The following is a 14,123-nucleotide window of genomic DNA, read 5'->3' as shown; positions in this document are numbered from 1 at the left end:
ACAATATCGACTACCACACGTGCAGTTGGCATACAACTCTGCCAAGCATGACACGATTAATGCGTCCCCGTTTTGCGTCATTTTTAAACAGGGAGCCCGCACAATGACCGATTCCTTGGCGGACCACATGTGCCCCATCACGTGGCCTACATCCTTCCGGAAAAGTGTAGGCGGAGATGGTCTGGCTACACGAGACTACTATGGATCCGCGCCTGATTTATGTTGCAAAAGCAATAGGCAAAGCCATGCAAAGTATATATTTAGTCTAACTGGGGGAAAAATTGAGAGTCTGACCTAATTCCGTAGAGTAGTAAAGTTTACGCTAGAATCTCGACTACACGTAGCCGGACGTAGTAGTAATCATGGGTAACACTAGGATATATCACAATGTAAAGTAAAAGAATGTATCGTCTGTACTCTAGTAAACGTTATAATCAATTTTTTAACTCAACTCTTCTCCAGGTAGACTAGCCGGCTAGTATGTACGTACTTCCAATGAGTACCGCCCACGCTCGCCGGATGTTACGGGAATCCGGAAGATTTTGCGAGCTAGAGTTTGTCTGTTTCCTCTACTAGGGATTACTTTGCTCATGCTCGCCGTTCAAAAGAAGACATGAACTCAAAGTAAGAAGCCACTAATTGTACTTAGAATCTATCCATGTTGCCAGGGGTGCGTGTGTACTGTTGGGGATATAGTATAGATATGTACCATTGTGAGAATGTATACACAATAGACAACGCCGGCCAGAACAGCGACAAGACGGTCTCTGCTATCAACACTCTAGCATGCCCATTACTCATTAGCACATGCATGAAGATTGCTAGTAGACACGCCCATTGAGTGCTCAATCAAGCGCTCGCATGAATATTATGTAGTACACGCTGACTAGGAACGCGTTGGATTGGAAAAGTCTGGAAGACACGTCCCTCTTCCAACCTCTACAACCGCAGAAGCTGGTAGATGTTGTCAGTAGAGTTGCCTCTTTCGGCAGAACTGTAGATAGAGAAGTTGGTAGAGGGGCGTGCACACGGAGTCTTGTCTAGTAGAGAGGCTGGAAGAGCCCAATCGATCGCAGCCTAGGTTTTGGGCACGGTTGGCGCTCCATAGCTATTGAATGTGTCAAGTTGGAGCACAATTGACACTTAATTAAGTTAACGAAGTTTACAATAGCAGTGAACTCGTGACCGTGTAGCTACGAAACCGTCACGCCTTTGTCTTTCCCGGATACCTAACAATCCTTAGCTTCGTGGCTTTTGCAGCCTAGACTACTTTCCATCACTAGTCTGCAATCCACAATGCGTCTGGGGCAAGGCTAAACAATCCTCATCGAAGCGAGACAGTCTTTAGACCGTCTTGTTTTGTTGGTTACCAAGGAAGCGGTTAGAGTCATACAGTGAAACCTGTAAAGGCGACCACCTTCTCTCAGCGACCACCTGGCTCTAGCGACCGCATCTGCCTGGCACGGAACGTTGTCCCATACAATAGCTACTGTACTAAGCGACCACCTGCCCAACGCGACCAACGACCGCTAATCCAAAGGCCCTACAGCAATTAACACCTCTTCTAGGCGATCACATTGTACACCTTTTTCGTGTTGATCACACATTCCAACACGGCTGTCACCTCTCAGAGGTGTTGCCGACACACGTGCGGTACACTTATATCCCAAATCAATTCTTGCTTGCATGATGCCGCGAAAAGTTCTGAGTCTAGTTGACCGGGTAAAGGTTATTGAGCTGTCTGAGAAGGAATCTCAGCAAGGCAGATAGCAAATGACATGGACGTGAGGAAAACACAGATTCAGGGAGTGCTGAAGAAGAAAGAAGAAATGATGAACGATTATGCAAGCGGAGTATCAAGCAGTCGAAAGCGAGCATGCAAGAAAACAGGATACGAAGCTGGAAAGTGTGGTGCAGAAGATGAGTTTGGAAGCAAGGCAGCAGCAAACTTTATCCAGTTTCTTTTCCCTGTCACAGTAGCTAGCTTTGATTAGAACAGTCTGTAACCACATGGACGAAATACAGTATGTACATTGCCCAAAACAAGAAACGAGAAGTTTAGGGCTTTGTAAGTTCCGTGTCGTAGTGGTCCGGCATGCAGGGCTATGGGTGTGTAGAAGCGCGAGGCTTCCTTTACGAATCGACCACCTGTCCTAGGCGACTAATACCCCTGGGTCCCACAGGTGGTCGCTTAGTACAGGTTTTACTGTACATCAGACTCTCCCCAATATCGGACATTGGCGTACGGAAATTTCCCAACCAGACGAAGATTTCTTGTATTGTATACTAAGGCATCAATGTAGAGAGTAGTCACACGCGGTAACACGACGTGCTCGATTCAACTTGATCACTTGGCGTACTGCTGTTAACGGTGACAAAATATAACTTCCGCTGCTTTTTTCTCGTATCGTTCACGCCCATCAATATCGGACAGCCGCCGGTTTTTACTTTCGACGGTACTGCATTACAGTGCAGTTCACTGCCTGCACCTTAAAATAATTGCCGAGCGTAGCGAGGCTTCTACTTCGGATAACACAACATATAAGGGCGTGGTCCTATATGGCTCTTCATCGAGCTCTTGGTGTGTGTGTGTGTGTGTGTGTGTGTGTGTGTGTGTGCGCGCGCGCGCGCGCGTGTGTGTGTGTGTGCGCGCGCGCGCGCGTGTGTCTGTGTGTGTGTGTGTGTGTGCGTGTGTGCGCGCGCGTCTGTGTGTGTGTGTGTGTGTGTGTGTGTGTGTGCGCGCGCGTGTGTGTGTGTGTGTGTGCGTGTGTGCGCGCGCGTCTGCGTGTGTATGTGTGTGTGTGTGTGTGTGTGTGTGTGTGTGTGTGTGTGTGTGTGTGTGTGTGTGTGTGTGTATGTGTGTGTGTGTGTGTGTGTGTGTGTGTGTGTGTGTGTGTGTGTGTGTGTGTGTGTGTGTGTGTGTGTATGTGTGTGTGTGTGTGTGTGTGTGTGTGTGTGTGTGTGTGTGTGTGTGTGTGTGCAGTGCTCAAAATTAGTTTTCAAAGTTAGTCGGCCGTATGGCCAGTAATGCCAGAAGTTAGCCGGTCATTCAAATTTTTTACCGGTCGTCTAATTTAATTAGTAATCAAAAGCAGTTAGTAATCAAAAATTAGTAATCTCTAATTTAATTAGCAATCATAAACCAAGAAACAAGAGTCAGTTGAATACACATATTACTAAGGAAGTAGGCATTAGTTTACAACATGAAAGCACCTAAAATTGCAGTAACTAACAAAACATAGCAAACTGTGAACTGCTTTCCTTTATAATGTTACAGTTTTACATCAAATTAAGCAATTTACTCTAACACCACACTATAAGCATATTTGTTCGAACATAACTAGTTACTACAGATCTGAGATGCTATTCTGACATCATGCAAGTTGTGCTAGTGCATGTGACGATGCAAGTTGTGGTAGTGTGACAATGCAAGTTGTGGTACTGTGACCATATTTCACTCATCATTCAAGATCCAAGAGTCCCAATCATCCAGAGATACCGACTGCTCTGCCTCACATATTGTTTCAGTTGCCTCATTGATCGCTGAAGTGTCTTCTTGTTGATGAATGGTCTCGCTGCTGCATTCAATTTTTATTTTTTTGGGATGACTTTCATGACGAGTTCTTGAACAGTCTGACCACCATAACTGTACAGCAGCGCTTGAATCAAAATTTTCAAGTTCAGTTCCCTCAACACTGACCTCTAGCAGATCAGATAACGTCTCCTGACTAAGACTTGTTCTACGATCAGTTTTAATAAGTTTTAAGCGGGAGAAAAGGCGTTCTACTTTTGCAGTACTAAACGGTAAGCTGAAAAGGAGCTGTGCAATAGCAACTAAATTCCTAAATTGCGTGCAGTCAGGTCCAAACGCCAAGCGGTACCAAACATGTTGATACCCATCTCTGTCCACTCGAAGATATTGATGTGCATAGTCAAGCATCTCCTTGGCTTCTTCCTGAATTGCTGCTAGATCAGTAGCCTTGGCCTCGAGAGGAGCTCGGAAATTCTCAACTAGCATTGAAACAGCCTCTGTAAGCTGATGAGAGAAAGACTCATCGGTTTTGTGTGAGTACCAGGCTTGTGTGTCCAAGAAAACCATAATAGCCCTCATAAGTTTTGTGTCTGACCATGAAAGTCTTTCCTTCAATTCATCATCCAATCTTCTCAGATCACTTAAAGCTTGCTGTCTGCAGCTGTTCACAACAACATCATTGAAGTGATGTAATTCAATTCCTTGATACGTCATTTTGCCATCTGCACTTTCTATTAGATTGTCCATGACACGTCTGCTTGCAAACCAATTGGTTAAGGGAGTTTCTTTCAACTGTTCCATGGCTCGGTGACTTTTGAGTACTGATTGAATTGCCTTAATGATATCAAGATCATCTTCCTGTAAAGACAAGCTCAGACTAGCGGCGGGATCTAAAATATCTATGTAATGGGCACAGGACAGAATTATTTTTGCATGAGTCCACTTTGTCAAATAACCTTTTAGACGCTGCCGATCAGGGCTTCTAAGACTAGCATCTTCACAGAGGCTTGCTAGGTGGTTCATGTAAGCCCCATACCTATCGAGAACTCTGTGGAGTGCTCTTCGCTTATGAACAATCCATCTGCTTCCTGATGCTCTCACTGGTAGGTTGCCACCCCTTGGAAAATTGTATACTTCTTTCAAATCGTTCACAATAGCCCTCAGTTCCCTACATTTCTTGGGAGACTTGTTGTAAAGATAATAGATCCTAAGAAGCATTTCATCTATTTCTTTAAATACTGGATTGGAGAGAGCGTCTCTGCTTGCCAGTTCTAGTCGATGGGCAAAACACCACATCCAGAAAATCCATGGCAGAACATTCTGAACTTTTGCTTTTAGTCCACGTATCTCTGAGATGTTTACAGCAGCACCATCAGTTCCCACACCAACAAGAATTGGCAAATTTTTGACTTGCAGCACATTTTCTGGATTCATCAAATCTCTTATACCCATATCTTTCAGAGCTTCTTGTAGGCAATCGAAGAGTCCAGCAGAATCAGCCTTAGACGGTTCCAGTACTTTGAAGTATCGACTTCGAGTTATTAGCTTTTCAGAGGTGTGATCACTCTCAGAATAGATGATTGCAAACGACTCATTCTCCACTTTTCCTTTGTCAGCTGAACTATCCATCAAGATGCTGAAGAAAGGTGCTGCCACTGTTTGTTTGAAATGCTGTCGCTGACTTTCAGCAATATAATGCACAAAGTGACTAGCTGCTACATCAGTTGAATATGCCTCTCCCAGCTCAACACCATGTCGTTTTTCAAGAGCACAGATAGATGGATATTTTACGAATGGAAAGTTTTCTTTTGCCAGAAAATAACATATTTCAAATTTCTTCATCATCCTTGCTTTGGTCTCCGGCTTCATCTTAAAACTTCTGGCAATCTCACTGTAATCCGTCACTGGCTCTCTCCTCTCTCTTGCTGTTTCTTTTCGCTTGTAGGACATTGCAGCTTGATGCTGAGCACTCCCAGCATGATCAATGACATTGTTGGTTCTGTGATTTCTTGACCCATCAATCCACGTTCTGGAGAAATGCTTAGTGCCACATACCTTAGATTGGTATGTTCGACACACCTCACACCACAAAATATCAACCATTGAAGGATTATCTTTCATCACTTCACATTTAAGCCATGACATAGTTTGATAATCAGCTTCATGGCTTCTTTTCCACCCCATAAATGTTTCTTTTGATATATGACGTCTGCATGTGGTTGATGACACATTTTGACGTACTGGTGTTTTTGCAAGCTCTGGAATGGTTGTAATCGGATGACTATTTGTAATCTCCCTTTGGTCTTTCTGTACATGTTTGTTCTTGTTACTTAATAACCAGGAATCAAGAGTTTGCTTGATCTTGGAAGACTTGCTTTCAGAACCCTTTGGCTTAGTAGCAGTGGCAGCCATAGCACGTTGAGTTGTGCGAGAAGCATTGCCATATGCCGGCTTGTCACCATTTTGACTTTCTTGGGCTGCAGTGTGGTGTGAGTCAACAGGTATGCCAGAATCTTCATGCATAGTTTCTACTGTAATATCCATGTTCGAAGGTATTGCACAAACCCTTGGGCTCTTAGGTTGGAATCCAGACAATGACCATGACTTTGGTTCAATTCTCTTTGACTTTCTTGATTTTCTAAGGGTTTTCATTACAACAAATTCACTGGCATTCTCATCATCACTGAAGCCAAAGGTAGATTCAAGTTTGTCAGAGTCAGACTCATCACAGCAATCAGAGGCAGGAATGTCACTTTCGGCATGGTAACTGAGATTAGTGGCTGATCTGGGTAGCAAAGGCACAAAGTGATTGAGTTGAACATTTCCCTTAAGAGTTGCTGGCTGAGTTGTGCTAGACCACATGATATGAATATCATTATTTTGACTTGTTGCAGATTCCAAAGGTTGTACAATGGTATTCATAAAGGGGCGGGTTAACCTCAGGGTAGTGCATGTTGATGGAACAACCAATTGCTGCAGCTGCACCATAGACTTGCACCATCCCACACCAACTTCCAAATTTCTTTGTCTCATTGCCCTCCTTCACCACAGCTAAAGCTAGACTGTCCTCAGTGCCCTTTCCCACTTCCTTTGCGGCTTTGAACACGCTGTAACTCTCATCAGAAAGAAACGTGGCAATGAGTGAAGAAGGATTCACACCTGGACAAGACGAAGATTTTTCAATCAAAGCAGCTGCAATTGCCTGTGGCTTGTTGCAGAGCTGTTCTGCAACTTGCTGACGGAGTTGCTTGTGATTTTCTTCCTTTCCTGTCAAGGACATTGCAACAGCCCGAAAAAAGCAATTGCCATCAGCTCCCACACACACAGGCTTATGGGTCACCGGAGCATCATTTGGGTAAAGAAACTGCGCAACTGGGTCCAGAGACATAACGCTCTAACAATGAATTGAAAGGCAAAAAGCAACGCGGAAGTTTCAACAGATGTTAGTATACCATAATTAATGTCATTAAGTACTCATGTTCCATGTACCATAGCAAATCTTTACACAGCATGACCACTTAACTGATTGTATCATAATTCACGAGAGATGTTATGGCATTTCATAGTAACACAACAATAGCTAAACGGTCCTCTCACAAGACTTAGATAAACATGCAGGGCTGTCCCTCTCATGCAGACATGAGTGAGGCCTGACAAATAAGGTAAAAGTTGGGCGGTGCTATAGATTGTAGAGTACAAATTCAGAGGCCAACACATGAACAGAGACTAAATAGATGGTGCTAAATGATGTACATAGCTAACATATAATATCACATAGCTATGTAGACTAGCTATACACTTAATTGGCTCTTCATAGAGCTGGGATAGCTCTTCTCATCACTAATTAATGACCTACAAAAGTTGACCGGTCACCTTGACCGGTAATTAGCAACTATCACCGGTCATTATCCAAATATGATCGGCCATTGACCGATGACCGGCAGTAATTTTGAGCACTGGTGTGTGTGTGTGTGTGTGTGTGTGTGTGTGTGTGTGTGTGTGTGTGTGTGTGTGTGTGTGTGTGTGTGTGTGTGTGTATGTGTGTGTCTGTGTGTGTGTGTGTGTGTGTATGTGTGTGTGTGTGTGTGTGTGTGTGTGTGTGTGTGTGTGTGTGTGTGTGTGTGTGTGTGTGTGTGTGTATGTGTGTGTCTGTGTGTGTGTGTGTGTGTGTATGTGTGTGTGTGTGTGTGTGTGTGTGTGTGTGTGTGTGTGTGTGTGTGTGTGTGTGTGTATGTGTGTGTCTGTGTGTGTGTGTGTGTGTGTGTGTGTGTGTGTGTGTGTGTGTGTGTGTGTGTGTGTGTGTGTGTCTGTGTGTGTGTCTGTGTGTGTGTGTCTCTCTGTCTCTCTCTGTCTGTCTCTGTCTCTGTCTCTGTCTCTGTCTCTGTCTCTCTGTCTCTCTGTCTCTCTGTCTCTCTGTCTCTCTGTCTCTCTGTCTCTCTGTCTCTCTGTCTCTCTGTCTCTCTGTCTCTCTGTCTCTCTGTCTCTCTGTCTCTCTGTCTCTCTGTCTCTCTGTCTCTCTGTCTCTCTGTCTCTCTGTCTCTCTGTCTCTCTGTCTCTCTGTCTCTCTGTCTCTCTCTCTCTCTCTCTCTCTCTCTCTCTCTCTCTCTCTCTCTCTCTCTCTCTCTCTCTCTCTCTCTCTCTCTCTCTCTCTGTGTGTGTGTGTGTGTGTGTGTGTGTGTGTGTGTGTGTGTGTGTGTGTGTGTGTGTGTGTGTGTGTGTGTGTGTGTGTGTGTGTGTGTACACACACAAATCTCATATTTCTCCTCTCACGACCACTTTTCATAATAGGACGTAGGTTGAAAAATCGTTTTTTTGTCCCACTACAGATCAGTCTAAGAACGATTCGTTTAAGTGAGCAAACGGCGACGAAAATGCTTCATGAACTTTTGTCGACCCATCCTTTTGTGTTGTAGCTAGTGATTGTATGTACACGACAGCCAAGAAACACCTTCAGGAGTTGAATGCCATCTATAGTAACTATTCACACGTACCATACTACGTTATGATCAATCCTATAGAACACTGTGATGCATCTAACACTGTATTGTAGGGATTGTGTGTACAGTACTTGACAACCAAGAAACACCTTTAGTAGCTAAATGCCACCTACAGTCAACTATTCACACGTGCCATAGAGCGACGCCCGTGTTATCGGAAACCACCAATCATCGGACAGCCGTGCAAGAAGTAAACGAAGTAATACTGAGCTTTGTTAGAGCCCACAGTAAGAAGGATTAGTAGAGACTATGATTCCTGACGCGCAACTTCCAAAGGCTTGAAACGGCTATGCTAGGACGGTAAACGTGATCCTTCTCAGCGACTCGTTCATCGGACACCACCATCATTCACCGGACACGACCTCCCCCATGAAAACGCAAAGGCAATTCTGCAACTTCGCACCTGAGATGGGTGCCTAGCTAACACAACAGTACTATCACAGTCTCCGTTTGCTACTCTCCAGGAGAGATAGCGCACGCTCATTGAGTCGAGGCAACGCTCCTTTCGTCGGACAGTCGTTTTTTCTTTGCAACAGCAGTCTGCAGGTAATAATGACATAAGAGAGAGTTGGAAGGAAATATACTACGGCCCCAATTCGTTTGACCTTTATTTGACTCAGCAACGGTTAGTAGCGGAAACTGCTGACTGCTGACAAGCTCACTCTGTTGGCATCTACTAGCCCTCCGTTGCTGTCTAGTCTTCCCAGCGTAAGAATTTGAACTCCTGAGTGTCTTGCAGCACAACTGCACAGGCTTGATGTACACGGATGTAGCAGACGATTCACGTCATCCACGTTCGAGCTTTGCGGTGAGCACATTTTCCCAACTCGCACAGGAACAGCCCGTGCTTTCCTTCAAGGCCCCTAAATTGTTACTTGGTTCTGAATAGAACGTTTGCAGGTGTTTCTATCTCAGTTTGATATCTACCATTGCCTGACCTTGCACCGTCACGAAGTGCAGCACGTTATCGTTGGTACAACCAGCTGTACCGAATGCAGCAACTTTGTGTACTATCAGAGCATCTAGAACCTTCACCCCTGCTTCTCGTAGGTAAAGTTGAATTAGATAACGTCAAGTTCTTGTCAATGCGGGCTACGCAGCGATCGACTTACTTTGCAATGTTTGAAAGAGCGTTTTAGCACTTCAATCGTGCCCTCTTATCGGTCTCGGTTGTCGTCTTCTTTGTTGAACGGCTAGTTCGTTAAACCGACATCTTTTACACGTTCTATTGGGGGCGTGGTTGTAGAAGAAATGACTCAGAATTGCCATCAAGCACTCTAGGCAAGTGTTCTGCGTTCTGCGGCGTTTCATATAGCTGAATTTAATCAACTGAAGTTATTTGAAATCTAGAGCGGTTGCTGAGAAGGTAGGCAGGCAAGGAAAAGGGTGTCCGACGATTGGGGCCGTTACCACGGGCGTTTGACCGACTGTAACTCATGCAGTTCTTGGCTGACATGCAGGATAACAACACGATTTGTAGGTAAAGAGTTGTTGATTATCAATATATAAGTAACTAGGCTGAAGGATGCGTGTATGCAATTTAGACGCTACTGTCCTCTGAACGATGCGCTTATCCGATGAACGGGGTATGCAAGGCTCTGCACAGTTTTCGATCTCACTCTAAACAGAGAAGAGGTACAGTGCTCTGTTTTGGTGTGCTCAATTACAACTTGGATACCTACATTTATGATGTAGTAGGGACTGCGTTCAAAAACGGATAACTGAGAACTCGCGTCCGGAATATGATGGTATTCGAGGAACGGAGCCGCGTTCTACTTATACCAGGCCTGTAAACGTAATCTTAAACTACTAGAAAGTTTGCATGTTTACTTCCATGACAGCTAGGGTTTCAACAAATACATATTGTCTAGCTAGGACAGGGCGTTTCAGTAGACGGTCTGGAAACTCCGTTGGACGTGTTACTCACGAATGCGAGGCGCCTACGGATACCGTACAACTAGTTAATACATGTGTGTGGACCTATTGGAGACAACGAAGCCTCTGGTTGGACATTCACAAAAACGGTTACAGTATGTCAGGAAACAGATGTATTGTTTGTTGAACTTAGTTGCTATGGCCACCGGAAGACAAGAGCCCAATGCACTGCAGTCATTCATTCGCGTTTTAGATAAATTATTAACAAGTCAAACGACTCGTACACTGCAAACATAAGTATAGATCAGTTACTAACAATTACTTTTGAATTTTTTACGACAAACTTACTGTTTATTTATGCATCTATCGATTCATAGGATATATAAGAATCATCTTCAGAGTCCTCTCTGTCTTTGTTGAAAAGGTTATTATATTCCCGCATTCCACACCCCACAGCAATCCGTAATGGAAGACTGGCCTTATAGTAGGAACATCGAACTGTAGTGCAGCTGTCAGCCGATTTACAACCACAAGAAAGAAACTGTAGAAGCTTCTGTGGTGCTGGATATTGCGACATCCAATTAATGGAAAGCTGACTTTTTCAACAGTGCATGCTGGGACTTGGAATGTCTGGATCGCGTTCTAGAACTCGCCTCCATATCGCAGCTTGATAGGCTGCTCTTGCTACATGCTTTCAAAGAGCGTCCTCAGTTGGAGGCAGTTGGTAACATTGGGAAGACGGTGAACATAACAAGCTATACTGTACTTCATTCATTTACGTTCCAGGTTTACCGTATAATGAACAACTAAATTCTTCACATGAGTCTTGCAACTCCTCTGATGGATGAAAATCGTGACCAAGCTGTGACATCGTTGCTGCAAACTTGGGATGACGTGTCACTAGTTCCAAAGCTGTTTTCTTTCTTTTGCCTACGAAGGCGCTCGTTGAGTCACATCCAGTGAAAGTATTCAATCCCACCAAAGCTAAGCACACTTCATCTCCATGTTTTGCTGCTACAGTATGAAGTGAAATAAACCTGGTGCCTTGCTTCGTTCCAGTACGAAAATAAAGGCTAAAACTGCGGTATAGTGTACAAAGCATGCAGGCAAGGACAGCAACATCCGTGTCCGGCGACTATATAACAATACCTGCATTAGAGTATGCATTGTATGCAAGAGCAGCCGCAGGCCCGTAGCCTGGCTTCAGAAGTAGGCAGTGCGTAATACACCAAAATGGACATACGACCTCACATACATGTTACTTTTTAGCCTTTCGAATTATATATATATATTTAGTAGCTGATTAGCCCATTCTTCCCCTAGGCAACTTATGTTAATAACACAATTTCCCGCGTATATATAATTGGGGCATCATACACTTCGCTTATTGGGCGGAGAAAACACAAATACCGAATGATGTGTAGCCCTCACAGACTGTCTAGGTAACTAAGTCTTCGCTTGCAGATGTTTCGACAGTTCCGATTTAGAAGAAGCTTTCGCGATCCGTCAATGGGCACAAACAACACTCAAACGGTGCGGATGTCGCTCGACAAATTTTGTAGAAAGCAAATAACACAAAGAAAACGTCATCTGATCAAGGGCGTACCGTAATAGGGACCAGGGAGCATACCCCAGTTTCATGGGCGTGTCAATTAAAAATATTTAGACACTTCTGAATGCTTGCCCACGACTTTCCACGAGTTCCTCATTCATCCTAATTTAGTAGTGAGTTTGGTTGACTTAGCAATTAATATTACAGTATATTTACAGAAAAGATGCACTTGCAGCTGGCTCTACGCTTTTCTATCCATTGCAAGCCGGCCAGCAGCTTCGTCTCTTTCCTGCTGCAATGTCAACTTTTGCGAACTACAGACGAACAACAACGCATATATGCAAGAGACCTGCGAACGACACCATGCAGTTGCTATTTCAAAGTGAGAAAAGGCTGCGTGCTAATTTAAAGGTGGACCGCAAAATTGCAGAGTTTGCGAGTCACATGAAAAACCAACATTTTGTGACGTTACGACCTACAGGCGAACACCAGCACAAAGCAAAGTACAAGAAACCAGTCACCGCCACGCAAGAGCACTAGTTGCTTTTCAAAGTAAAAAATGTCACGTGGTGTAGGAGTGAGAAGGAGCAGATAGCGGTTTGCGACCACACGTATTTACTATACGGAACAAACAATCATACGGCTGCGTCCATGGAGCACTTTTCTTTAGATATATAGACACTACAATTAAAAACATATTATATAAAAATGAGGAGAAATGTAGGGATTGCATGAAAACAATATAGAGAATTTGACATAATAGGAGCGCATACAAATTTAGAGGCGCGTTTTGCGTACTATACGCGCCAGTACACACACACACACACACACACACACACACACACACACACACACACACACACACACACAAACAAACAAACAAACACACACACACACACACACATTGGATCGAAAGCTGACTATCACGGCTGAGCGGTCGGTTCGTCCGAACCCACCGAACTCCCCAGCCTACGAGCCTGAGCCGTGTATCAGTTTCTTCATGAGAGCAGCCGCATTGACCGTCCACTTCATTGACTGTTACTGTCTTTCTATCATTTTCCGACATAAGCAGTAGCACATGCTCTTCACTGTGGCAAACAGACACTTGATAAGTTAATTAAACAGTTCAACTGCATGCTTTTACTTTTGCCATTCTTGACAAAGAAACTGTACCGGCTCTGATTTGTTATCACCGTTTGAGAGATATTTTTCCACTGACCAGGAAGAGGCTAATTACTGTGAAGTATCGAAATGTGCACACATCCAGAACTCTATCGTCTATCTCGTTTACAGTTCTTGATGAAAACCCTACGATACTGGTCCACCACAGTTATTTGTCGACTTCAGGATTTAAACGGCGCTGTAACTATTGAAAACACACGCTCTGCAAGAAGAATAGCAAAAGTAGAATTGCTAGGAAACGAGATAGGTGGCTGGAGTACCGCCATACCGTCAGCCAACCACACAGCATCTAAGGGTCTAATGTCTACAGGAGAAGTGCCAGCTTCTATTAGATACAAAACTTTGATTTGACTGCTTTTGCTGGGGTTCCGTCAGCTCTAGCTAAAGACTAAGGAATGGCATCAAACGAATAAGTAAAACCTTTGCGGAAATCAATTGACGGTTTTTTGGTCAATTTAGGTTAACATGACATAGGTAAACTCAAACGGTGCGGATCTCGCTCGACAGATTTTGCAGAAAGCAAATAACACAAAGAAAACGTTATCTCATCAAGGGCGTACCGTAATAGGGGCCAGGGAGCATACCCCCAGTTTCATGGGCGTGTCAATTAAAAATATTTAGACTCTTCTGAATGCTTGCCCACGACTTTCCACGAGTTTCTCATTCATCCTGATTTAGTGGTGAGTTTGGTTGACTTAGCAATTAATATTACAGTATATTTACAAAAAAAGATGCACTTGCAGCTGGCTCTACGCTTTTCTATCCAACACGCAATCAGATTGGAATCAATGCAAATCTCCGTATCATCAGCAGAGCACGCGGCGCACGCGCAACGTACAGAGCACGCGCCATCGCGGCCACGCGAGTCACGACCGTATTATGGAGAGTAGTATACCGCTGGCTGACAGTATAATACTGATTATAACCTCACACATGTTGCCAGAGTAGTTGTTTTAACTTTTTATTCTTTGCGAGTCTATGCTGA

General features: G+C 44.1%; 1 protein-coding gene and 1 long non-coding RNA gene across 2 annotated transcripts; one reads left to right on the top strand and one right to left on the bottom strand.

Moving 5' to 3' along the window:
- Nucleotides 1-2,991: 2,991 nt before the first annotated feature.
- LOC134176396 (uncharacterized) lies at nt 2,992-6,968 on the bottom strand. Its single transcript, XM_062643066.1, has 2 exons — nt 6,484-6,968; nt 2,992-6,416 (listed from the first exon to the last, which is right to left on the bottom strand). The coding sequence occupies exons 1-2, from the start codon at nt 6,918-6,920 to the stop codon at nt 3,455-3,457; spliced, it is 3,399 nt and encodes a 1,132-aa protein (XP_062499050.1). The 5' UTR covers nt 6,921-6,968; the 3' UTR covers nt 2,992-3,454.
- Nucleotides 6,969-9,895: 2,927 nt separating this feature from the next.
- Nucleotides 9,896-10,316, top strand: LOC134198135 (uncharacterized). Its single transcript, XR_009972784.1, has 3 exons — nt 9,896-10,009; nt 10,074-10,164; nt 10,225-10,316. It is a non-coding gene; the product is annotated as an uncharacterized LOC134198135 (long non-coding RNA).
- Nucleotides 10,317-14,123: the final 3,807 nt, after the last annotated feature.

The sequence above is a fragment of the Corticium candelabrum genome, chromosome 2 (assembly GCF_963422355.1).
Source record: "Corticium candelabrum chromosome 2, ooCorCand1.1, whole genome shotgun sequence".
Taxonomy (NCBI): Eukaryota; Metazoa; Porifera; class Homoscleromorpha; order Homosclerophorida; family Plakinidae; genus Corticium; species Corticium candelabrum.
The sequence above is the reverse complement of the archived record's forward strand: the minus strand, read 5'-3'. Positions and strand labels throughout refer to the sequence as shown.

Coding starts and splice junctions, on each gene's coding strand:
- LOC134176396 (XM_062643066.1), bottom strand. CDS start 6,920: ATGTCTCTGGACCCAGTTGCGCAGTTTCTTTACCCAAATGATGCTCCG. Junction 6,417..6,483: donor ATTGGTTGTTCCATCAACAT/GCACTACCCTGA, acceptor ATCTGCAACAAG/TCAAAATAATGATATTCATA.